Source organism: the organism of the source record quoted next, unplaced genomic scaffold (assembly GCF_019419815.1).
Source record: "Pyrus x bretschneideri cultivar Hongxiangsu unplaced genomic scaffold, Pyrus_bretschneideri_v1 Contig25, whole genome shotgun sequence".
Taxonomy (NCBI): Eukaryota; Viridiplantae; Streptophyta; class Magnoliopsida; order Rosales; family Rosaceae; genus Pyrus; species Pyrus x bretschneideri.
The window spans coordinates 4,732,898-4,757,725 of NW_025999557.1; the positions used below are offsets into that span (position 1 = coordinate 4,732,898).

At 37.8% G+C, this 24,828-nt stretch overlaps 4 protein-coding genes and 1 long non-coding RNA gene across 11 annotated transcripts; 2 read left to right on the forward strand and 3 right to left on the reverse strand.

Moving 5' to 3' along the window:
• The first annotated feature begins 8,754 nt into the window (after positions 1-8,754).
• On the forward strand, positions 8,755-11,027 carry LOC125478557 (probable indole-3-acetic acid-amido synthetase GH3.6). Its single transcript, XM_048586827.1, has 3 exons — positions 8,755-9,131; positions 9,228-9,335; positions 9,507-11,027. The coding sequence occupies exons 1-3, from the start codon at positions 8,842-8,844 to the stop codon at positions 10,834-10,836; spliced, it is 1,728 nt and encodes a 575-aa protein (XP_048442784.1). The 5' UTR covers positions 8,755-8,841; the 3' UTR covers positions 10,837-11,027.
• A 119-nt stretch (positions 11,028-11,146) lies between these two features.
• LOC125478558 (sugar transporter ERD6-like 7) lies at positions 11,147-14,399 on the reverse strand. Its single transcript, XM_048586828.1, has 18 exons — positions 14,220-14,399; positions 14,049-14,111; positions 13,712-13,801; positions 13,555-13,614; positions 13,394-13,459; positions 13,227-13,292; positions 13,067-13,142; positions 12,916-12,980; positions 12,733-12,825; positions 12,545-12,625; positions 12,380-12,464; positions 12,236-12,279; positions 12,090-12,152; positions 11,936-11,995; positions 11,801-11,854; positions 11,634-11,693; positions 11,429-11,543; positions 11,147-11,286 (listed from the first exon to the last, which is right to left on the reverse strand). Exons 1-18 carry the CDS (start codon positions 14,397-14,399, stop codon positions 11,171-11,173), a joined length of 1,437 nt encoding a protein of 478 aa, XP_048442785.1. The 3' UTR covers positions 11,147-11,170.
• Positions 11,169-14,565, forward strand: LOC125478559. Of its 4 annotated transcripts, none has more exons than XR_007259382.1 (6): positions 11,169-11,303; positions 12,531-12,633; positions 12,756-12,997; positions 13,238-13,288; positions 13,376-13,823; positions 14,087-14,565. It is a non-coding gene; the product is annotated as an uncharacterized LOC125478559 (long non-coding RNA). The 4 variants fall into 4 exon arrangements; XR_007259381.1 differs by having other exon boundaries at positions 12,883-12,997; XR_007259384.1 differs by having other exon boundaries at positions 12,883-12,997; positions 13,241-13,288.
• A 1,114-nt stretch (positions 14,566-15,679) lies between these two features.
• Positions 15,680-20,432, reverse strand: LOC125478540 (sugar transporter ERD6-like 7). 3 transcript variants are annotated; one of them, XM_048586790.1, is made up of 19 exons: positions 20,299-20,432; positions 18,900-19,056; positions 18,731-18,793; positions 18,461-18,550; positions 18,298-18,357; positions 18,129-18,194; positions 17,969-18,034; positions 17,802-17,877; positions 17,654-17,718; positions 17,467-17,559; positions 17,309-17,389; positions 17,134-17,218; positions 16,904-16,947; positions 16,757-16,819; positions 16,607-16,666; positions 16,463-16,516; positions 16,293-16,352; positions 16,090-16,204; positions 15,680-15,971 (listed from the first exon to the last, which is right to left on the reverse strand). In XM_048586790.1, the coding sequence occupies exons 2-19, from the start codon at positions 19,014-19,016 to the stop codon at positions 15,856-15,858; spliced, it is 1,374 nt and encodes a 457-aa protein (XP_048442747.1). In that variant the 5' UTR covers positions 19,017-19,056; positions 20,299-20,432; the 3' UTR covers positions 15,680-15,855. The 3 variants fall into 3 exon arrangements, with proteins under 3 accessions (XP_048442747.1, XP_048442748.1, XP_048442745.1); XM_048586791.1 differs by having other exon boundaries at positions 18,900-19,023; positions 20,299-20,431; XM_048586788.1 differs by lacking the exon at positions 20,299-20,432 and having other exon boundaries at positions 18,900-19,264.
• On the reverse strand, positions 20,386-23,929 carry LOC125478538 (sugar transporter ERD6-like 7). 2 transcript variants are annotated; one of them, XM_048586785.1, is made up of 18 exons: positions 23,518-23,929; positions 23,229-23,291; positions 22,965-23,054; positions 22,818-22,877; positions 22,668-22,733; positions 22,481-22,546; positions 22,280-22,355; positions 22,127-22,191; positions 21,946-22,038; positions 21,790-21,870; positions 21,617-21,701; positions 21,423-21,466; positions 21,277-21,339; positions 21,124-21,183; positions 20,995-21,048; positions 20,825-20,884; positions 20,625-20,739; positions 20,386-20,523 (listed from the first exon to the last, which is right to left on the reverse strand). In XM_048586785.1, exons 1-18 carry the CDS (start codon positions 23,692-23,694, stop codon positions 20,432-20,434), a joined length of 1,410 nt encoding a protein of 469 aa, XP_048442742.1. In that variant the 5' UTR covers positions 23,695-23,929; the 3' UTR covers positions 20,386-20,431. The 2 variants fall into 2 exon arrangements, with proteins under 2 accessions (XP_048442742.1, XP_048442741.1); XM_048586784.1 differs by having other exon boundaries at positions 20,403-20,544.
• Between the last annotated feature and the right edge of the window lie 899 nt (positions 23,930-24,828).

Here is a 24,828-nt window from a genome sequence, read left to right on the forward strand (position 1 = left end):
ATTAGCATGGCCCAATTGGAGTACATGCAACATGCAAAATATAGTCTGTATCTTTCTCCACACGTGTTAAATCAGGCGAGGTAGAACATAGAGAAAAGATAAATATAGTCAGTTAGAAGTAAGTTTCTTTTCAACACTTAAAAGTATTATATTGAATATGACCTCGGATGTTCCAACGTCACCTTTTTAATTTATTGTGGGGCGTCGAAATTGTTTATGCAAAAAAAATCACAAGAAAAATTTATGTAGAGCATCCGATATATTTCATATGATAACTCTTATAAAATATAAATACATTTTATTTTAGTCACATTCAACTTAATATTGATTCCTCATGTATTTTAAAGATTGATCTAATCAGACAGTCTATCCAAACTTTCGACCCAATTTATCTCAACGCACAAACATTCAAACAAATTGCAGAGCGAATAAGATGATATTGGTGTTCAAGGCCATGCAAAATTAAATAAAATAATAATAAAGAGGACAAACTGAATATTTATATATTTTTTTTGGTCGGATGAAATCTCCAAAATACACCTTATTTAATTCAAAGATTAAGAAAAACCATGCTCAAATCACTTATTAATCCGACCTAATCCAATCTAAATTATAATTAACTAAAGTAATCATGCACCATCAACTGGTTCTGATCTTTCTCAAAGCTGTAAATCACAGAAGTTGCTTCTTCTTTTTCTTCAGATGGCTGCTTCACAATCGCCCGGCGTTGGTCCTCCTCCATGAAAATCAAGAGCCGTCCGTCGCTCCTGATTTTGGTCATGGTGAATCTCGGCCGTCCGTTCCCCTTCAGCGTTGACAACAACGGCGGGAAGTCCCTCCTCATTCCGTCGCGAGCTGCTGCCATTGTCACAGCTAGGAGTAGTCGCACACTACTTTTATTATGGGACTAATTTCTCTCTGGTTTCTCGTATCATGAAAAGATAAATAGTTCTTCAACCCAATTGTGCGAATATTTATAACGATTTTGATTCGTCTCACCTTGTTCTAACATGAATTACAAATTTATTGTATCGGTTTGGCTTTTCCTTACTAGTTAATTTACTCTCCTAATTAGATTTGGAAGGGTGTTAATGAATTACTTGGCACCACATTAATTACTAAAATAAATTAATTGTAAATGTATGTGCCAAAACATAAGTGAAGTACATATGTAGGCTTGACAATTTTTTGCACAGTTATTATGACCCAATTAAACAAAATGCGATTACAAAGGGCTAGCTCTATTAAAACTTAAACAAGAGCTTTCATGTCAAGTTACATAATGTACATTTTTTTTTATCTTCTCGTAGCGTGTAAAGTCATGTAATTAGAGAGGCAGAGATAAAAAATTCTGCATACTATTATAAGTTTATCTTCATCACGTAAAAGCTTTGTATTGAATGCGAGTTTATGTGTCCAAAGATAATTCGTTGATGTATTGTTGATGTACAAAGCAGTTTACGATCTATAGCCAAACCTCAATTGAAATATATGTATAGGCGTGCCCCAAAATTTTCAAAGGCATCTATTGGCTGTACCCAAAGTAATTCGTAGGGAAATTCTCTATATCGTTGTACTTAAAAAATGTTACTAAATATCATGTATTTTGGTCGTACTCAATTCTACGTACGTTTGTTTAAATTAAAGTGAGAATTGCCCAAGAGCATCTTCAAAGGAAATGTCAAAATGCCCAAATCAGCAATAACAGTAATAAAAGACAGCATTAATGTTTCCCAATCAAGAAGCCAAATCTGATGTGGCATAACATAAAATGACATCTCTCCCCCTTACTGCTAAATTTGACAACACTTTCAGATTTTTTTTTAATTAATTATTAAATGTTTTTTTTATTAATTTTTATTGGTTTAAAGCATTATCCTTTCTTTTCATTCACAATGCAAAGAAAATATATATGAATTTTTATTTTATGTTTAAAATTTGGCATATCGGTTGGAAAACAAAACTTTAAAAGTTGTCAAAGTGCCACTTAAGCCTTCAAATTTAAATTTTAGGTTTAAAATTTGACATCTCCTTTGAAGATGGTCTAATCAAGTAACCCCACCAAAGTTTCTATATTCTCAAGAAACAAAAATTACCAATTGTACAAATTCAAAAAGGCAGGCCGAATATAATTATGTGAAAACATCCAAATACAACTTATGAAAATTGAACAATTAATTCGACCATCTAATGTAAATTATATGTAATTAATCAAGTAAAGTAATCGTGCACGATCAATTGGATGTGATCTTGTTCAAAACGGTAACACAGGTTGCCTCCTCGCCTTGTCGTTTTTTTACAAGCGCCGGCGTTGGTTCTCCGCCGCGAAATCAAGAGCCCTCCGTCGCTCCTGACTTTGGTCATAGTGAATCTCGGCCGTCCGTTTCCGTTCAGCGTGGACAACAATGGCGGGAAATCATTCATCCTCCTCCTCACTCCTCCTAGAGCTGCCATTATCACAACATTAATTGTGTACAAGATTAATATAAACTAGATTTTGTAAACTAAATAACATGGAAGCTAATGATTGGATTATTACTTAATTGTTAATAAATGTACTTATTTTTTATTAGTAACATATCATTTAGTTTTCAAATTTAGTGTACAAATTTAGTTTACCTATCATTACTCTTTTGCCCTTAAGGGATCAATGTTCTCCTCCACATTTTGCTCTCCAAATCGATGTTGTACTTGCCGTGTAATTCTGTTTAAAGTTCCGTTAGAGTGATGATGCGACACTTTAGGTTGTCATAGCACCAAATATTTTTAGAGGGAAAATGCTAGGGAGACCAAATTTGCAAATCAAATGACATGTCATCAATAGGAAATAAGCATGTTAATCAACATTTAAGTAATAATTTAATTATCAACATTCACATCATTTAATTTACAAAATTTAGTTTAGAAATTAAGTCTCCACATTACCCTTTTTCAAAGTGATGTCAACTCATCATTAGTAAGAAATGTAAACTATTGCAATATACACTCATTTCCATGCAATGGCGTGCATGTTCGTCGCTCATCATTGGTATCATTTAATTTAGAGATTTTTCAATACGTTGAGAACATGACTCTGGACATCAAATGACATAATACAAGTGGTTAGATACTTGAAAATAATAAAAAAAATCCAATAACACTTGGCGTATTAGACCATGTTTTCGGTACACAGAAAAATTTCTCCATTTAATTTATGTATTAGTCTTATGTATTAATTTTTCTTAAGCTAGGATTGTTAATTAATTGTTTGGTTTCATGAGTTATTCGTGCAACAGATCAACTTCAAAGATACGGGTAGAAAAAAGTTCCTTGGTCGGTAGTCCACCTTTCGAGAAACTTAAGGCAAAGGCTAATTAATTAAGGAGAAGACTTGAACATCGTTTCTAAACGACTCAATCAAATTTGGCACTCACCAATCACCATCACGTTTTGATTCAACTGTTTGAAATTGCCAACGAATTACAATTTAATTAAAAAGATAATTAGAGATGAAGGAAGACCGATAAATTTGGAGATTGAGACTTGCACAAATGCAATGTCTTAAAAGACAAAATTTTGCCCCTACTTGTGCTAGTAGTTCGGTAGGCATCTGTCTCTCAAAATTCAACAATCATAATCCGAAGTCAAACAGCTGCAATCTTTAGACTCTAACGAACTTTATATATTTCTTTCAAGACATGACTCGAAATTGAACAACAAAGAATGAGAGAAACATAATGGGAAAACCTATTTCTCAAGAGTAAGAATTAACTCTAATTTTCTACCCTAAATGCCAATGGTTTCATGAGTTTATATAGAACACAAGTACTACTTATTAAAAAGATGTAATTTTTTTTTTTTTTTTTTATAATAATACAATTAGTTAGAAACTTTTTTTTTTTTTAAATCTAGTCAATTGGACTATAACACTTGGTGTACTGACCTATTTTTCCGGCACATTGAATTTTTTTTTTCTATCACTCGTATATGCTAATTATAATTAACAAGTGATTAATGCTGAGTTATATGAAATTTAGAAAATTCATTAATAAATATATATACTGTATAAAAGAAAAGACCCACTCACAAATAGTTGCGAGGTCGCATCCATTTGAACGAGTAAATATGGATCGCCTATGTTAAACGTACCTAAGCATAATAAGGGGACTCATTAGTAAAACTCAACTAAAACAATTAAATTTGCGAAAATAGAGTGTGGATTTGGAATCAGGGCGTCGAAATACGCTAAAAGGGGTCCCAGACAAATTTTGTAAAAAAGTTAATGAAAAAGTCAACAGTTTTAGTCAACCGAGCCGCCTCAGGCGGTCAACTACAATAAAACTTGGGAATTTCACTAAATGAATGTCAAAAAGGGACTCGGAACATCGAAATTAGTTTAGGAGAGTTTCTGAGAAAATTTCGAAAAAGTCAAGAGAAGATATTCCAGAGAATATGTCAATAAATATTCCAGAGAATATTCCTGGAATATTCCATTTGGTAAGTCGGCCGTGCCGAATCCCGGGCTCGGATCTGGATCCGGGCTGTGGATCTTCCCTTTTTTTTCTCGGGTTGGATTGACCTGTTGGGCTCGGGGGTTAGTCGAACCCAACGAAGGAGAAAGCTGGAAATTGGAAAATTTGGTCGGGAAACTTCCCCGGCTCTGTTCACCAAACTTCTCAAAACTACTCAAAATGTACACCAAAACACAATCTACTAAAACACAATCTACCAAAAGACAATCTACTCAAAATGTACACCAAAACACAATCGACAAGATCTTTGTCGGGAAACTAAAATTCCTCGCCGGAGCTCCTTGGCTCAACGACAGAAACTAGGTTCTCAGGATTGATGTCCATACAGGGCAGTGCCGGCCCTGAAAGGGTGCAATAGGTGCCACTGCACAGGGCCCCCAAATCAGAAGGGCCCCGATTTTTCAAATTTGCATGCATTTATGTATGTATAGTAGTATGTGTAGAATATTACAAACTTGAGTCTTAGTGCAACTGGTATTATTGCTTCTTTACAGCGGCCTAGGAAATGGGTTCGAAACTCATCTCCATCATCTTTTCAGTTTATTTTTATTAAATGCACAAGCTTTCACAAAATAATATAAAAATTTCACACAATAACATGAAAATTCGAACCTTGACCCTCTAAATAGTTAAGAAAAAACAATACGCCACCTTTCCACTTGTTGATTTGTTAAATTTGTTTGTGCTATTAGAATTTATAGAAGTTCAATTGAAAACTAAAATTATTTTTTTGAACAAAAATAAAATAAAATTCTTAGTGCTTTTTAGGGCCTCCAATTGGCTTTCGAACTGGATCCCTGAAATCTCAGGGCCGGCCCTGATACAAGGTGCTTGTGGTGTTTGAAAACAAGAAGGGTTGGTGGTTTGGGTGGTTCACTGGAGAAAGAGTGGTGGTGGCCTTGTTGTTGTTTCTGTCGGGGAAAAAGTTACTGGAAAGGTGAAAGAGAAAAAGCTGAGAGTTTGGAGAAAGGGACACATGGCAAGAGGGAAGGGGAGAGTTGTGAGATGTGGGCCCCACGGGCCAAAAATAAATTAGTAAAATATTTAAAATACTCAATAAAAAAATAAAAAAATAATAATTATGAAAAAAATTTAAAATATAAAATAGTAATTTTGACAAAAGTATTTTCGGATTCGTAATTTTGTAAAATCTTCGTCGTCACTACGAATTCGATTCCGTTTGTGCTTACGCATTCATATTGTCGAGTACTTCGAAAAAACGGTAAAATAATAGCTCGTACGCATCATGAAAAGACGATCAACGAAAGTCAGCAATGTTGCCTCAAAAGACATTTTCGTCAACTCACTTCTTTAAAATTAATAAAATCGTAAAATTAGGGATGGGTTGTTACACCCAATGCCCTACTAAACATGAATAAACGTCGAGGAAAATTGTAATATGTTCTATGAAAAACTTTATGGATTATTATATAAGTATTTTGTTAGTAAATTCTTGAGGTTTTTAGTTGTAATTTTGTTGTTTGAGGATGCCCCCATTCTTACAAATTTCTGGCTTTGTCCTTGCTACTTGTGGTTGTAGTTCGGTAGACATCTGTCTCCCAGAATTTAACAATCTATAAATCCGAAGTCGAAGGGCTACCATTTTCAGACTCTGACAAATTTTATATATTTCGTATTTTCAAGACACAACTTGCAATTGAACAACAAAAAAATGAGAGAAACATAGTGGGAAAACCTATTTCTCAAGAGTAAGAATTAACTCTAATTTTCTACCCTAAATACCAATGGTTTTATGAGTTTATAAAGAACCAGGTACTGCGTATTAAAAAATGTGACTTTTCAATACTAAGTAGACATCATTTGACTAATGGTATACAATGGTCTCTTTCAGTGGAAAAGATACGTGTACTTCTTGAATTAATTGGAAACTCCTAATTAATTGATTAAGACCACATTATTTAACTCTAATGCTTAATTTAAGCAAATTAGAGCGGATGTGTACTCCTATGAAATCAAGTTCAAATTCCCCTTCTTCGAGTTTAAGATTAGATTAAGCTAAAATATCTATACATATAAATAAAAGGGGTGTGCTATCCATACATTCCATTTTACTTCTCACACACCCCTTAATAATTTATGTTCATTAATCTTCTTAATTTCATATGATCCGACGGCCGAAAATTAAAAAGGTGTGTGAGAAGTAAAATGAGATGTGTGGATATCACACCCCTATATAAAATCAAAAGAAGACTATAAGCGTAATCAAATTGACTAAATGAAATCGAGTTAAGAGTAACCCGTCTCGTAAATCGAGTTGGACTTCCCCTCCACATACACTAAGTTTGACTTTCGCTTACGGTAGATCAAACTCAAACATCACTAGGGGAGATTTTTATTGTACCGGAAATACATAATACACCAAGTATAATAATACAATTAGTTAGAAATTAAAAAAAAAAAAATTCTAGTCAATTATATATGACGTTTAGTATACGGACCTGTTTTTCCGGCACTAAAAATTTCTTTATCACTAGTATGGGCTAATTAACAAGTGATTAATGCTGAGTTATATGAAATTTAGACAATCAAAATTGGGTAAAAAATTATACATTCTTCTAAATTTCTTGATCATCTTCTTCCACCAATATCTGATCATCATCTTCTTGTTCTTGATCAGAATCAGAATCAGAATTGTAAGAAATCCCAAGTTTCTTGCTCACGGTGGCTCCGTTATTAACTCCACCGCCTGCGGCATTACTACCGGTGCTCCTCCTCCAATTATCAGCTGGAACAGCCCTGGGGCGGCGGTCCTTGTCCATGTAAATCAAGAGCCGTCCATCGCCCATACTCACTTTCTCGACAATGAATCTAGGCCGTCCGTACCTGTTGAGCGTCGACAAGAATTGAATTGGTGCCAAATTTGGCGGGAAATCCCTCGCCGTCACCGACCTCTCTGTTTTCAACATCCCCGACGTCGTTTTCAGTACTGATGTTGCTGAAGAAGACGACGATATTAATCTTGTTGACAGTAAGCCGTCGTCGTCCTCCGCCGTGAAATGATCGCCGCTCTCGGAGCCTAGGATTTCCGTACTCATCTTCAAGTCAAAGTCCAACCTCCGACTGCCACAGCGGCCGCCGCCTCTGCAGCTAGCGTAGTAACGATCCTCCTCATCTTCCCGTGAATCTTGACCGTCCGTTCCCGTACCGACAATCCCATAATTTCCAATGCCACCACCCAACAACTGCCTCCGCCTGTCAGAATATTCAAGAAAACCAACACTACGGCGATTATTCCGACGGTCACGATCGTCGCCGTCCTCACCTGACGATCTTCCTCCTTTCTGCGGCGGCGGGTCCATTTGCAGTAGCTTTGGTTTTCTTACTGCTATCTTTCATCAACTTCCAAGACTTCATCCCCCAATTAATTATCTAATTAAGCAGAGCACAATTGTTAATTAAGCATTCTTGCATGCATTTCTGCTGTCAACAAACAAGGCTTATCGGACTAAGTGGTGTCAGCGAATCATTGAACGCCATTATACTCGATTTTGCGCAAAGTCACTCGGTTTAATTTCCACTATCTTCTCTTTATATATGGATTTAATTTATGGTTTATAATTTTTATTTATTTAACTGTATCAGTTTTAATCACCAACTAACTATATGTACTGGATACTCTGCTGCTTCAACATCCACCAACGCCGTCGTATATTGTCTCTAGCCTTACCTCCGCCGCAAGAACAACCACAAAGCGCCACCGCATACCGCCACGCCCTTGTCTTCCAAAGACGGCTATGCCGAATTGATGGGTTAAAATGGCCTGATAGTCCACATCGTCGTAGCCTCCCTCTGTAGACTCTGTTTAGCCTCTCTGCTTCTTCTATTGTTTTGAGAAAACGGTGCAAAAAGAATGGAGACCCCCAACGAATGATCATCTGGGAAGTTTAGTATTGAATTGTCATGCTATTACGTATCAAAGATGGTTTTGTGAATTCTTCATGTTTATCCACAAAAGAATTTTGTTGCGGTTAATGTTGCTCGTTTGAATTTGTCATGCAGTTTGGGTCTAGTTTTTCTTAGCAAACTCCTCTTTTTTGTCTTCTGTTGCTAGTTGTAGATCTACTGAAGTTTCATCATCTCAAAACATTTTCATGTAATCTTTTTTTTTCTTTCGAGCTTGTCCTCCGTTGTCAATAACAAAAAAAAATAAAAAAAATTTCAACTGGTAAAGACAAAATTACCATTTTCCCTATATGGGCATAATTGTCTTTTGGGCGTTAATTAGTGTTCTACGTGCGACCTCCGTTGAAACCGAAGCGCGCTGTTTCTCTGTTCTTCTTCTCCCTCGCGATCGCCCCTCCCGAACGACATGACCGACGACGAGCTGCTAACCAAACTCGATGACTCCACCAGAAACGCCACGCGTCACCAGATCGACGCCCTCCGCTCCATCCTCGACCAGAACGGCTCCGTCGCCTATCTCCAGCCTTACCTCCCGCCCCACAATACGCCGCCGGACGCCGCCGCATTCCGTCGCTCCGTGCCGCTATCTACCTACGACGACTACGCCGAATTCATCAATCAAATGGCGGACACTCCACATATTCATCATCAACAGCCTCTCCTCTCAGTCGATCCACTGCTCTGCTTCTTCTACAGGTACAATACACATATACGTACATATATAATCACTTACTGCTTTGATTCTTCATCAATCGAATGAAAAATCGATTCTTTTTATTTGGGGTTTTGAAGCTCCGGGACAAGCTCACCGAGGCCAAAGTTGATACCTTACTTCGATTCCAAACTCTCCAAAGGTGCCTCCTTTATAGCTCACCAGGGCGGTTCTGCAATTCTCAGAAGGTATAATTTTTGAAAAAAAAAATTATTGAATTTTACCAGTAGTTTGCTCTTTTTTTCTCGAATTTCTTATGACTTAATGATTTTTACCTGTAGATTTGTAGCTTTTATTTATTAATTTTGTTATGATATTTGGATTTTGAGTAATGGGTTTGTCTTAAAAATTTGTACTAGGCTGTTTCCTCCGAGGCCCTCAGTGAATAAGATAATGTGGTTTATATATGCCGACAATGTGACAACTACAAGAGGTGGTTTTAAGGTTATGGCTGCTTCGACATACCCTTTGCAGAGTGGCAATGCAAATTGGTCTCAGCTTAGCTTTATTTCGAGTCCCCGGGAAGTCATTCTCGGGTCGAATGTTGAGCACCAGATGTATTGCCATCTCCTTTGTGGCCTTAGGAACTGTGATTCAATCGATGCAGTTCGAGCCCCTTATGCAATAGGCTTGATCAAAGTGTTTCGCCTCCTCGAGTCCAAGTGGGAGCAGATGTGTAATGACCTTGAACACGGGATACTGAGTTTGGAGATTGCTGATGTTGCTATGAGGGATTCTGTTGTTGATGTCCTTGGAGGGCCTCAACCGGACTTGGCAAAGAGACTTCGGACAGTTTTCGAGGGGAAGAGTTGGAGTGGGATTGTGAGCAAGTTGTGGCCAAATGCTCGTTATGTTAAGTGTGTTGCTACTGGAAGTATGGAGCAGTATTATCCGAAACTTAAGCACTATGCAGGAGCGATACCTCTGTTAGGTGGAGACTACTTCGCTTCGGAATGCTGTGTGGGTATCAACTTGGATATTATGCAACCCCCTGAGAAAACTAAATTTGTTTTGCTTCCAACTGCCGCCTATTTTGAGTTTCTTCCATTCGATATGAACGAGACTAATGATGCCGGTACAGAAACGGTCGATATTTCTGGTGTTGAGGTGGGGAAGATGTATCAAGTGCTTGTTACTACTTACAGAGGATTTTACCGGTACCATTTGGGTGATATAGTGAGAGTTGTTGGTTTTTATAATTTGTCTCCGGAAGTTGAATTTGTGATGAGAGCACCCAAAGGCCCAGGTGAGATTATAACCGAGAAGGACTTGATGTCTGCAATGCAAAGTTTCCAGCTTATGCTTGAAAATGCAATGGCAACGGAGATTACTGAGTTTGCAAGTTTTTTAGATACTGAGTTGAGCCCAAAACAGTTGAAGGTATTTGCAGAAGTTGGAGAGAGATGCATGTTGTTTACACAGGAGAAGATAGAGGACTCGCTTGTAGTTCTTAGGAGGTGTTGTTCCTCTGTCGAGGATGGTTTGGGAGGCATTTACAAGGTGCAGAGAGATAGAGGTGAAGCAGGCCCTTTGCTGTTATATGTTGTAAAGTCCGGTAGCTTTGACAGACTATCACAGGTAGCCATCGGGAATGGAGCACCAGCTAGTCAATATAAACCACCCAAGATCATAAGAAATCGTGAAATTGTTCGGTTGCTTGAACAATCTGCTCTTGTTACGATTTCCTGAATTATTCATTGGGAAGATAATACAACATTTACTCTTGGCAGGATGAGCTCTGTTGCTGTACGATATGTCATGTTGGACCCCAAATTACAGACATAGCGTACCATTTCATTGTTGTAAAACAAATCTAGTAATATTTGTTCGATAACCAGGATGTCTGCTACTCTGTTTATATTCTGGTTCTTGTTACTTTACTGCTCTTGCGTGGTAAATAAAAGCATTATATATATTACAACAAACGTAGTTCTATCATGAATCAATTTAATTATCTAAATAAAGCAGTCCATTTTCAATGAGAATTTCGGACAACAGTTGCCTTTCATTTCTTTGGTTCCTTTTAATTGTTAATTTCTCCTTGGATTTGTTCCAGGGTTTTTCCCTTTGTTTCAGGTACAACAGCAATCACGAACAACACAGCGAGAACATTGACCACTGCATACAGAATGAAGGTACCTGAAAATCATGCACAAGTAAGTTAATAAATTGCTTTATAACTTTTATTAGTAACTACCATGTACATTTAGATAGCTTTATAAGTTTACTGAATATTACTCCTTACGACGTAATTAGAACGGAAGATGTTAATTCTATTTACCATATGAGTTCCAACTCATAAGAAAGTTGAAAGTGTAGGAACACAGCCATGCACCAACCCAGTTCACTAACGTTGTTAAGCTTCCGGCCTGTCCTTTAATGTTTATAGGGAATATCTGTAGAGGATAGAAATTTTCTATAGATTGGTGACTTGATCAAGACAACGATTGATGGAGAAATGAATAAATCTTGCAAATCTTATATACCTCCGACATTATAACCCACGGAACTGCTCCCATCCCTATCGAAAAAGATCCTATAAAGATCTGAATTCAGAAACTAACTGTTAGCTAAAGAATGTAAGGAGAAGAAAATACATGAAAAAGATAGTTTTCAAACTGATCTGCATGGATGAGATAAAGGAGTTACTTACCAATATGCCTGCTACAGCAAATATGGGAGCTGCATCGCGTGCCAGTTCATGAACCTGGTAAACAAAGAGCTCTCTTGTCATCGTTATGTTGGATAAAGCTAAACACGAAGATTAGGGTCAATGTTCGAGGATTACCTTCAGAAAGAATGAAATGGCAACGAGGACACAGCCAAGTATCAACCCGGATGCAGAAGCCTAGAGTAAATTGGGGACAAGTTAAAACTTCCGCGAATGAATAGGAATCTATCTCATAAAATTCTCAAAGAACTAAAACTGTGCTCTGACTTACCAAAATTAGAGGTTTTCTTCCCGCTTTATCCATCACGGCTGCACCAAGGCCAGTTACTACAACCTGTAGATCAGAACCAGATCAAGATGCTTATAACTGAGAGAAATTGAAATATTCCAAGAGTTGTCACAGTAAGCATGTAGAACCTGAAGAATGGCATAGGTTATAGTTCCGATGTCTGGAGAAAATCCTGAGGCAGAAAACAATATCTTTCTTAAGTGAGTGATTCAGTTTGCACTCTGGAAAATGAAAAGGATACAGACAGGTATATTGAAGTTGTATATATATACCTGCTTGCTCAAATATATCACTGACATAGAAACAGACCCCGTTGATTCCCCCCAATTGTTGACAGACCATCAACCCGACTGCAATCTGAAACAAATAGAGCAATTTGGCTTGAGGGAAAGAACAATAAAATTGACTGTACACATGGTGTAGGGAGAAGTTCTTACAATGACCGAGCGCAAGTATCTCCTTTGAAACAAATCGAGCAAATTGGATTGAGGGAGCCGATCAAGAGTTGCGATATACTCCTGCCAAGGTATTACACAGTATTACTTTAAATATATGATCTTCGAAATGCTCAAACATATTGTCATTATGGTCTAGGAGATGGAGAGCAGGTATTAAAAATAAGAACCTGGATTTCTGCTGCTTCATCAGATATGTCAGCGTCTTTGCCGCGAAGTTTCTGCAGCGCTAATTCAAACTCTTTCCGGCGTCCTGTCTTTGCCTGCATCCATGATGAAATTGTAATGTATGTCTTCTTTTTATTGAATGTTGCCATCAGATAAACAGAAAATGCAAAAGAGTACTTTCTTACCAACCATCTTGGAGACTCGGGAATGAAAAAGAGACCGAAAATGATCACAGCACAGGGAACAATTCCTGCAATCATCGCACAGGTGAGCACTCACTTAATTACATATCATAGGGTGTTCTAACTAAAAGCATATTTTGTCTTAGAAATTCACCGATTAGTGCTAAAGCCCGCCAATGCACTACTACCCCGATAATGAAGGAAACGGACACTCCAGAAACAATCATTAACTATAAAATGCGAATAGGGCAATGTTAGTTATGGTCCAAAACACTTGCAGGTATCACGGAATTCATTTCTCATTACATGTTTACCTGATTTACAGCAGTTAATCTTCCTCGAAGATTTTTGGGCGCAATCTCAGCTACGAAAACAGGTACCTATTATTCCATCAGACTATGTTGATAACATGTGTTGAATCTTTAAATAGTTATAGTTTGGTGTACAAAATACTCAATTGCAGAAGAGGGTGGTGACTCACAATGTACGAAAATGCTCCACTTCCGTACCCAGTTGCCACTCTTCCGATGTCCAGAGACACAGCCCCCTTCAACAGAAAATGATAAAGAACACGAATAAGGTCAAATATTTAATGAGAAGGTAAAATCACAGAGAAATTCCAGCAGTAAAATTGGTACGAACCTTGGAGAAGTAAATAGCAAGCCAGCCTGCAACACAGAAAACACAGGACATTCTCAAGGCCTGCATACAATTTTACAGTATTGATACTGTTAGACGGCGAATATTGGTGAACCGAATTAGGTGATGTCTATATTCGACATAATTTTCGAACTCATACCCCTTTTCGACCAAGAAAATCAGTGATCGGCCCGATTGTGATAGCACCTATCATTGCACCGAATGTCAAAATGGAGCCAAACATTGAATACTGCATACAGATGCACAAGAAGGTAAGATTTTCAGTTTTCAAATCCATAAATTATGATGCAGAATGTTTACATCTTTTCTTGAATCGAAAACTTCTCCCTATGGTTACTGGTAGCGCCTCAGAGATCGAAAGCATGGCTTAACAGCCATGAATCTGATTGAAACTGCCAGTCTGCCACAATGCATATTTTCATTCATTCACTACATTAACATGCATGCATTTTGTGTAATCCTAATCACATTCATACCTCTGCTAATGACAAACCAAGATCTTTCATGATGCCAGACTGAGTGGGCGACGAGTAACCAACCTGGAAGAAGTCATACAGAGAGTGTCAGAACCAAAATACCAAAACAACTCGCCTGTCCAGAGATCGCTGCTGTGGGAACGAAAACCTGAATAAATCCTAAGCACTTACGCCGCAACCAAATTCATAAGAGCCGCAGACTGCAACAAATGTGCTGAGGTAAACCATCCATTGATCGCCTTTGGCGCTTCCATGACCTGATCCATCTCCATCAGCCGCTTTCACTGCCCTCACCAGCGGCTCTCTCATCTCCTCCCGTGCAGCATTCTTTGATAGATCTTCAATGGCCATGCCTGCCCGATTATATGACTCTCCGGTATGTTTATGAATCTTTACAAATGTCAAAAGGAAGGAAGATTCAAACGAGGTCAGAAGGGATGTAAAAAAATTCTAAATTTTCGACGAAAGTATCATTTTCGAGCTTCTAAGTTTGATCTAAACTGCCTCTTTGATGACATTGTTTCTGTTTCTGTTTCTGTTTAATAAGTTTGAACAAAGGAGCTCAAAAGTAGGCAATTCTGGTGCTCAATTAGTTAAAAACTTGACTTGCTCAAAAGATTGCTACTAATTGTGTATTTGCTGACAAGGCAGTGCATCCCAGCACTAATCCTTTTAATAAAACGACGATGATAATAATAATCTTTACCGTTTTGAATTTGTTTGCATGCAAATAATTAAGGAGACATGTTTCCACTTCCAGATAAGCATGGCAGAGTTGGATAATGTTAAAAAACAGTCGGTTTCTTCAATGTTTTCGAAGGCGGAACACGGAATACATGCAAGTTTTAAAAAACGCTAGGTGCTAGTCGGTCGGAGGCAGAGGTCTAGGGCCTCGGTATCTACGCGAGGACTAGGCGGTTTTTTTTATTTTATGTTTTGATTAAATTTATTATGTAATACTATTTGGATACATAAATTATCAAATAAAATGATATATAGTCTATGAGGTATCAAAACATATTGGAAACATGGGGCTCTTAAAATTTAATGAGTGTTCATCCGAATATTCAACAAGTCTCTTAAAATTTATTGAAAAACTAAAATGCAAAATAAAAGTTAATCTATTTTCTATCTAAATGAGAATCACTACTTATGCGGGTTTAGGTGGATTAGGCGGGCGCCTAGCCAGGTGTGGGCGCCTTTTCTTATTCAAATGCCTAAGAATAAATCAAGGAGGTGGCCAGTCGCCTACTTAGCGTCTAGACAGAGCCTAAGTAGCATTAGGCAGAAATTTTAGAACAGTGGACACTTAATATTATTGTTCTATTCAAATTGAACATATCAACATGTCGTTCACTTTTCTTTTAAAAGTTAAAACACTAACAACATGCAAAAAAGACCCCGATCCAAGAGAAAATAACATGGATGTCACACGTTTAAGTTTCTCACATGACTGGATGTGATTGGTTTAAGATATTGTAGGTAACTTCCGCATAAGCGCAAATAAGCCGTTTGCTTTTCCTCCTTTTTCCCACAGGTGAAAATTAATTTTCTGGTCCATTAATGGTTAAACAAAAGGCAAAACGAAGCAAATAAATAATAAAATATCAAACATTTCTTGCAACAAAAGAAAACCTAATTCTGTCGCGAATTGGTTTTATTATCTGGGAAAATAGCAGCACAATATTCTTCTGGTTTTCAAAGATTTCATCTGCCAAGTTTCTGCATTCATTTGTCTAAATTTCACGCAGAATTACTGCAGTAAACAAATGCTCCTCATTTCTTTTCGTTTTCTTCCCTTTGTTCTCTACTTGTTAATGGCTCCTTGAATCTGTTCCAGGGTTTTCCCTTTCGTTTCAGGGACCATCGAAACCACGAAAGCTACGGCCAGTGCGTTGATTGCGGCATACAAAACGAAGGTGCCTGAAAATCGCGTGCACGTAAGTTATCAGATCTTATAACTTCTGGGAGATTTATAATCTTAACCTTAAGTATTAGTCCTTAGTTCTTGTTGTGTAACAAGAAAGAAAAATGTAGTTACCGTAGGAGCTCCAACTCATAAGATAGTTGAAAGTGTAGGAACACAACCATGCGCCGAACCAGTTCACTAGTGTTGCTACGCTTCCGGCCTGCCCTTTAATGTTTATCGGGAATATCTGCAGCAGACAGTAAATTTGTTTAGATTAGCAGGATGATTGGTAATTAATGGATAGATTTGTGATAAACTTAGATTTTTATGTCTACCTCAGACATAATGACCCAAGGAACTGCTCCCATTCCTATCCCAAAGGATCCAATATAGACCTGAATCCGGAAACTAGTTGTTAAAGAATGCAATTACAATAAACGAAAACCCGATGTTAAAGGAGACTGATCTGTGTGGATGAAGTATTTCAACGAGGCTTAAGATTTACCAGAATGCCGGTTACAGCAAGTATGGGAGATGCCTTGTGTGCCAAGTCATGAACCTGGTTCACAAAGTGCACTCTTTGTCAGGTTATTTTCGGATAAATCTAGAGCATTCTATGGTAGGGTGAACAATGAAGGCTGAGGATTACCTTGAGAAAGAATGAAATGGCAGTCAGGAGAGATCCGAGTACCAAGCCTGATGCAGAGAGCTAGAGAGAAAAAATAAATTAAAACATATTGGATAGGAAAAGGAATCTGTCTCAGAAAATTCGTGGAACTAAAATCACGCACTAGCTTACCACAATTAGAGGCTTTCTTCCGGCTTTATCCATCACGGATGCACTAATACCAGTAACCACAACCTGTAAAAACAGAACCACTTCAAGACAGTTCTTACGGAGAGAAATTAAAAGATTCCGAATGCTGTCACAGTAGGAATTGAGAACCTGAAGAACAGCAAAGGATATAGTCCCAACGCTGGACGAGAATCCTGACCAATAACATCAAGATTTCAATTGTAGGACAAGATTATTTGCTTAAGTAAATGATTCAATTTGCACTAATGGAGATAAAAACAGACTGAACGTAAGTTGAGTGTTGTAGATTGAAAACATATAAAGTAGTAGTAGTAGTGTCAGAACGCAAAGATGTACTTTCGAAAGTATGGCCTTTTAACCTGCTTGCTCAAAAATATCACTGACATAGAAACCAACCCCGTTAATTCCCCCTAATTGTTGGCAGACCATCAGCCCGATGCCAATCTGATAAAAAAAAGAAACAACCAAATGGAAAGCGAACTCAAACGCAAAGAAAGATAGAACCGACTATAGAAATGGAAGAGAGAAGCTTACAAGGACTGAGCGCAAGTATCTCGTTTGAATCAAATCCAGCAACTTCGCTTTAGGGAGTCGTTCAAGAGTTGCTATGTAATCCTGTCAAGGAATTTCTTAACATAACCGATCATACGGATGCTCTTAAGATACTGTCATGTAGGTTAGGAGATGGGAACCTGGATTTCTGCTGCTTCGTGAGAGATGTCAGCGTCTTTGCCACGAAGTTTCTGTAGTGCAGCTTTGAAATCTTTATGGCGTCCTGTCTTTGCCTGCATTGATCATGAAGTCATATTCTATGACTTCATTTCGTTCAATTTTACCTCTGAATGATTAGTAAAAAGTAAAATAAAAGTAGTTTCTTACCAACCATCGTGGAGACTCGGGAATGAAAAAAAGACCGAAAATAGACACAGCACACGGCACAATTCCTGAAATCACAACACAAATGAGCCCTGTGCTAATGTGTTAGATAACATGGAGTTTAAAGAATACAGTTGTCTAAGTAATTCACCGATTAATGCTAATGCCCTCCAACTTACGACTACCCCGATTATGAAGGAAACAGAGCTTCCAACACAGATCATTAACTGAAAAAAATTGAATAAGAGAAGTCAGATATGAATAATCGGTGTTGTTTCTCGTTAGCTTGAAGTATTGCATTTCTTGTTACATGTTTACCTGATTTACAGCAGTCAGTCTTCCTCGAAGATTTTTGGGTGCGATTTCAGCTATGAAAACAGGTACCTTAACATGTTTTGAAATATCATCTATAAGGTACTTATAAGTAATTTTTCGGTCTCAGAAAATACTCAAGCTATAGAGGAGAGTAATAGCTCACCAAGTACGAAAAGGCTCCCATTCCGTATCCACTTGCCATTCTCCCAATGTCCAATGACAAAACCCCCTTCAAAAGCAATAAGATGGAAAGCATAAATTAGGGCCAAATCTTCGAGGAAATATTCGTTTAGTAGGTAGAAGTACAGAAAAGTTTCAGGTGTAATATGAACCTCGGAGAAGTAAATAGCAAGCCAACCTGCAACACAGAAAGCAGAAGACATTCTCAAGGCCTGCATACAATTTTACAGTGAAGATATTGTTAGACAGCAAATACCAGTCGAAACAGAATTCATTTCCTGCTAAAATTTCTGAACCCAAAGCCCCAATTCGTACCCCTTTTCGACCAAGAAAATCCGCAATAGGCCCAATAGTGATAGCTCCTACCATTGCACCAATTGTCAAAATGGAGCCAACCACTGAATACTGCATACATATGTAAAGGAAGAAGACGAAACTTCAGCTTTTGAAGTTGTCAAGATGACTCTAAAGCATTAGGGAGCTGCTATTTTCGCTCCAGAAAGTCATCCTGCACTCTCCCTATGTAGGTCTGCTTCACGAGCAGCGTCTGGAGACTGAAAGCAATGGCACATCAGCTATACATACCTCTGCTAATGTTAAATTAAGATCTTCCCTAATTGCAGACTGGGTTGGTGACGAATAACCGACCTGGAAGCCATAGATTTACTGTCAGAATTTACCATCCATAACAAGCTAAAGAAGGAAAAAAACTGCAGAATAAGCACTTTTTTTTCCAAGCAGAATAAGCACTTACACAGCATCCAAATTCGTAAGAGCCACAGACAGCAACAAGTGTGCTGAGATAAACCATCCATTGATCCCCTCTTCTGCTTTCATCAGCCATGAGTGGTTCTCTTATTCCACCATCCATGTCTGCCCTGGATTGTATAAACTCGAAACGTCTCGATGAACTAGTATAAATGGCAAAGAGAAAATGATTCAAACACAGGGTTTGTGTGAGCAAGAAACTGTGAAAGAATGGAAACCATGAAATTTTTATCTTCTTGGACAAAATGGATGTGAATTTATATGCAAAAGCATCTTTTTACTCTTTTATCTTTTTCTGAACTTATGAAATTTTGATGCTCTCCCTCTAACTGATGCTCTTGTTTTTTAGTAATTAACAAAGCTTTAAAAGTAAGCAATTCTTGTACTCAAGTATAAGCTGACAAGGCAGGAATATTATATGGGTGGTGCTATCCACACACATCCTTTATCTTTTACACACTCCTCTCAATTTTTAGCCGTGGATCGAATGAATTACACAAGATTAAAAGACAGAAATTAACAAGTGGTGTGTGAGAGGTAAAAAAGGCGTGTGGATAGCATCATCTTATATTATAAGGCCAAATTTCTTTTTGGGTCCTTGTAGTTTGCTCCGAGTTCCATTTTAGTCATGTAGTTTCGCTTCTACCAATTGACCGTGTAGTTTACCAGATGTTGCAATTTGAGGACAACTCCCTTTATATTCATTTTTTTGACAGAGAAATTACACGACCATGTAGAGTGACGTATGAGAAAAGAGACGAAAAATGTGTAATTAACTTGAAATACTATTAAAGTGACACTTTGTTAAGTTGTGCCATCATAAGTTCATATAATTCAATTTGTTATACTTTTCCATTAAATAAAACATGATGTTAGTCTGTCAGAAGGAGGACCTACTTCCAAATGAACAGGGTGAGGCATATATAATAATTGCATATACGCAAGATAAAGCGAATCTCATACGTTTAGTAAGTGATTAATATTTAGAGTATTTCCAAGAGAAAGTGAATCTCGTGAACTCTTACCACAAAAAAGAAAAGAAAAACTTGTCTTCCAAGATTATGGTACTCGTCATTACGAATGTATAGGCATAATCGATGTGCAAAACGGAGTTAAAATTAATTAGAGCTCATTTGAGACTTAGTTTTAAATTACTGAAAACGCTTTTAGAGAAAATAGTTTTAGGTTCCAAAAGCACAAGTGCTTCCTGGAAGAAGCACATAACTTGCATTTTAACTAAGGAGCACATAACTGGTGCTTTTTGTAGGATTAACTTGCATTTTAACTAAGGATTGGTTTCAAAAACGGCCGAGTTTTGAACCCAAGCTAGCTCTGCCACTATTCACACAGATAAATATGAGAGGAAGGATTGATATGAAATTTATCTTTAAAAAGAGATACAATATTCTTTTTGTTTCTTTGAAGATTTCATCTACAAAATTGCTGCATTGATTTGTCAAAATTTTCACTGAAATTTACTGCAACGAATGCTCTTCGTTTCCTTCCTTTTGTTCTCTACTAGTTAATGGCTCCTTGGATTTGTTCCAGGGTTTTCCCCTTCGTTTCAGGTACCATCGAAACCACAAACACTACGGCCAGAGCGTTGATTGCTGCATACAGAATGAAGGTACCTGAGAATCGCGCACACGTACGTAAATTATCAGTTCAAATAACTTGCTAGAGTCATAGTAGCAAAGGAAAATGTAGTTACCGTAGGAGCTCCAACTCATAAGATAGTTGAAAGTGTAGGAACACAACCATGCAACGAACCAGTTCACCAACGTCGCTAAGCTCCCAGCCTGCCCCTTGATATTTATAGGGAATATCTGCGGCAACAGAAATTCATTTAGATTAGCGAGATGATCAGTAATGTATGGATAGATTAGGGTAAATCTTGAAAATTTTATATACCTCAGACATAATGACCCAAGGAACTGCTCCCATTCCTATCGCAAAGGATCCTATATAGACCTGAATCAGGAAACTAGTTGTTAAAGAACGTAAGTACAATAAACGAAAGCACGATACTAAAGAAGACTGATCTGTGTGGATGAAGTATTTCAATAAGGCTAAAGATTTACCAGAATGCCGGTTACAGCAAGTATGGGAGATGCCTTGTGTGCCAAGTCATGAACCTGGTTCATGAAGTGCTTTCTTGTCAGACTATCGCTAGATGAAAGGAGGTGTTAGGGTCAGTGGTTGAGGGTTACCTTCAGAAAGAATGAAATGGCAGTCAGGAGACATCCGAGTACCAAGCCTGATGCAGAAATCTAGAAAAATCGAGAAGAGTTAACCTTCCGAATATGAATAGGAATTAGTCTCAGAAAATTCCTAGAATTAAAACTAGCTGTACACTAGTTTACCAGAATTAGAGGCTTTCTTTCGGCTTTATCCATCACAGATGCACCAATGCCAGTAACCACAACCTGTAAAACAAAACCGCTTCAAGATGCTTCCAATGGAGAGAAATTAAAAGATTCAAAGTACTGTAACAGTAGGAGGTTAGAACCTGAAGGATAGCAAAGGATATGGTTCCAACACTAGGCGAAAATCCTGCCATATAACATATAGATCAAGATTATCTGCTTTAAGCCATTCAATTTGCACTCGAGAAGATGAAAGATACAGAAGCATACGGTGAAATTATAGATACTGAAAACATAGATTACAGTAGTGTCAGAATTCTAAGTAGGTCCTTTGTACCTGCTTGCTTAAAAATATTGCTGGTGTAGAAACAGACCCCGTTAATTCCCCCCAATTGTTGACAGACCATCAGCCCAACCGCAATCTGATCAAACAAAAAAGCAATGTCAAGGAAAGTTACTTAAACTTAAAGGCAAGAAAACATAAATCCGAGTATACAAAAAGAAGCTTACAATGATCGACCGCAAGTATCTCTTTTGAAAAAAATCCAGTAATTTAGCTTTTGGGAGCCGTTCAAGAGTTGCTATATAATCCTGTCAAGGTACTTCTTATCTTAATATATGCGATCTTCCGAATGCTACTTTCATGTAGGTTAGGAGATAAAGAACCTGGATTTCTGCTGCTTCGTGAGAGATGTCAGCATCTTTACCACGAAGTTTCTGCAGTGCAACTTCGAAATCTTTCTGGTGTCCTGTCTTTGCCTGCATTGAATATGAAGTCACATTCCTCGTCTTCATTTGGTTGAATGTTACCACTAAATAATTAGAGAAAAGAAAATCGGTTTCTTACCAACCATCTTGGAGACTCAGGAATGAAAAAGAGGCCGAGAATGGTCACAGCACATGGAACAATTCCTGCAATCACCACACAAATAAGCCAGCTGCTACTGTATTAGATAACGCAGGGTTTTCTGATTAAGCACGGTGTGTCTAAGCAATTCACCGATTAATGCTAAATCCCTCCAACTTACTACTACCCCAAATATGAACGACATGGACCCTCCAACGCAGATCATTAACTGAAAAAAATAAACGATAAACAGACAAAGTTAGATATCATCAAAACCGATTACTCTGTTGTTGAAATAAGATCGGTATTGTCGCTAGTTAGCTTCAGGGATTGCATTTCTTGTTACATTTTTACCTGATTTACAGCAGTTAGTCTTCCTCGAAGATGTTTGGGTGCGATTTCAGCTACGAAAACAGGTACCTTATTATCAACCACCCAATATTGCATCAAACTCTGTTAGTACCTTATTATCTATATGGTACTTAAATTTATTTTTTGGTCTCAGAAAATACTCAAGATGTAGAAGAGAGTAACAGCTCACCACGTATGAAAAGGCTCCCATTCCATATCCACTTGCCAGTCTCCCAATTTCCAGAGACAAAACTCCCTTCAATCACAATACGATGAAGAACATATATTAAGGTCAATATCGGAGGACAAATATTTGCGTAGCAGGTAAAATGACACGAACCTTCGAGAAGTAAATAGCGAGCCAACCTACAACACAGAAAGCACAGGAAACTCTCAACGCCTGCATACAATTTTACAGTGAACATATCAGTAGAAACAGAACTAGTTTCTGAACAAGTGTATTCAGGTTAGTTTTGCAAATTCGTACCCCTTTCCGGCCTAGAAAATCAGTTATGGGACCAATTGTGATAGCACCCATCATTGCGCCGAATGTCAATATGGATCCAAACACTGAAAACTGCGTATAGATCATGCACAAAAGATCTAGGTACAATTAGAAGTAGAACTATTTGTTGTATTTGTATTATTTTGTCAACTTTCCGATGTAAGGCTTTTCGATTTCTTCAACAATCTCAACTCATGAACCATTCATTGTATTTGTATTCCTACATGTTATGATCACTTTCCATACCTCTGCTAATGTTAAACTGAGATCTTCCCTGATGGCAGATTGAGTCGGCGATGAATAACCAACCTGGAATCCACAAAAGAGTGTCAGAATTTACCTTCCAAAGATCCCAAATTTTTCTGTGCACCAATGAAGAGCTAAATGCTACTGATTAGGAAAAATGGCTGAAATGATAAAAAATTCTTACAAATCCCAATTGTTGAAATGAGTACTATTCAGTATTTCATCGATATGTCGTCAATATTTGTAAAACGATCATTTCAGTCGATTTCCCTATTAATTAAGCACTTACACAGGATCCAAATTCAAAAGAGCCACAAACTGCAACAAATGTGCTGAGATAAACCATCCATTGATCCCCTCTGCTGCTTCGATCTTCACCGTCCATTTTATTCTCCACCACCCTCATGAGTGGCTCTCTTGCTTCCTCCTTCTGCACATCCCTCTCTACGTTCTCTTTGATGGCCATGTCTGCCTGAATTTTACAAACTCGAAACGTCGCGATGAACTTGTGCAAATGGAAAAGAGAAACGATTAAAAGAGATGGACTATGTAATCAAGAAACAATCAAATAATGGAAACCAGTAAATCTTTATCCAGTAACATCATCTTTTTTTTTATTTTTCTGAACTCGTAAAAGTTTTGATCTGCACTGACACTGGCTTTGTTGATTTGAAGTGTCTAACAAAGAGATAAAAGTGAGCAAATCTTGAGGACAAGTAGTTATAAACTTGACAAGGTATTGTCGTCTTTTTGCGCGTCACACGGGGATAATTTTTTCAGCGAAATGCCGGAGTGCGTAGGGCTGTTGGGCATGACACGTAGATGTATAAGTTGCTCTGCTCTGATACTATGTTAGAATGTTATTATTTCTTAAAAACGAATATAGACAATGGGTGGAGGGGCTAACGATATTTGAAGTTCTTATGCTAGACTTCCATCCTTCGATGTGATATGGCCTTGGCAAGTTCATGTAATTTTGTTTTTGTTTCTTTTAGGACGCATCACGAAGCTAACAAGGGATACCGATGTAAGCTCTTGAAGAACAAGTTATGGAATCCACCAGATTTTTTGTTGAAAACCGAAAAGTTCGTTTAATTACTGACTGAAAGATGAGATTACCTTGGAAGCCAACTGCTTAAATAACTTAATCACAACGCCATGAGGAAGCTCAAGGGCCTTAGGGAAATAAACTACATCAATCGAGACAAGCCTCGCAAATTGTCGATAGAATGCATGATGTGTCATGACTTGCATTCTGCCAACACTTCGCAACGCTTGTCATGTTGTGGTCAACATCGATGTTCCGGCGTGCCACAATGCGAGGGCTACCGTGTCAAGACAAGTCATGACATGCATTTTCAAACACTTTGACACGCTAACCCTCGCATCGTGGTACGTCAAAATATCATTGTTGGTAGGCGTTACCCATAAAGGAAAAAACAAAACTGCATGGCAGTTCACCTTCCTTAGCTTTACCTTAACGACATCATTTGCTTTCGAAATTCTCCTCCAATAAACTGGCTCTGCCACTCGCCGATCACGTACATAAGCCTCTCTTTCTCTCCTCTCCAAATTCTTAGTTTGAAATTCTTAAATTTTC

Coding starts and splice junctions, on each gene's coding strand:
- LOC125478540 (XM_048586790.1), bottom strand. CDS start 19,016: ATGGATGGTGGAATAAGAGAACCACTCATGGCTGATGAAAGCAGAAGA. Junction 18,035..18,128: donor TGGGAGCCTTTTCGTACTTG/GTGAGCTATTAC, acceptor AAACATGTTAAG/GTACCTGTTTTCATAGCTGA. Junction 16,205..16,292: donor CTTGGGTCATTATGTCTGAG/GTAGACATAAAA, acceptor TGTCTGCTGCAG/ATATTCCCGATAAACATTAA.
- LOC125478538 (XM_048586784.1), bottom strand. CDS start 23,694: ATGGCCATCAAAGAGAACGTAGAGAGGGATGTGCAGAAGGAGGAAGCA. Junction 22,356..22,480: donor GACTAACTGCTGTAAATCAG/GTAAAAATGTAA, acceptor TATTTTTTTCAG/TTAATGATCTGCGTTGGAGG. Junction 21,049..21,123: donor CCATTTCATTCTTTCTGAAG/GTAACCCTCAAC, acceptor TTCATGAACCAG/GTTCATGACTTGGCACACAA.
- LOC125478557 (XM_048586827.1), top strand. CDS start 8,842: ATGACCGACGACGAGCTGCTAACCAAACTCGATGACTCCACCAGAAAC. Junction 9,132..9,227: donor CTGCTCTGCTTCTTCTACAG/GTACAATACACA, acceptor GGGGTTTTGAAG/CTCCGGGACAAGCTCACCGA. Junction 9,336..9,506: donor GGTTCTGCAATTCTCAGAAG/GTATAATTTTTG, acceptor AATTTGTACTAG/GCTGTTTCCTCCGAGGCCCT.
- LOC125478558 (XM_048586828.1), bottom strand. CDS start 14,399: ATGGCCATTGAAGATCTATCAAAGAATGCTGCACGGGAGGAGATGAGA. Junction 12,153..12,235: donor TAACCTATGCCATTCTTCAG/GTTCTACATGCT, acceptor TCTGATCTACAG/GTTGTAGTAACTGGCCTTGG. Junction 11,855..11,935: donor CCATTTCATTCTTTCTGAAG/GTAATCCTCGAA, acceptor TTTGTTTACCAG/GTTCATGAACTGGCACGCGA.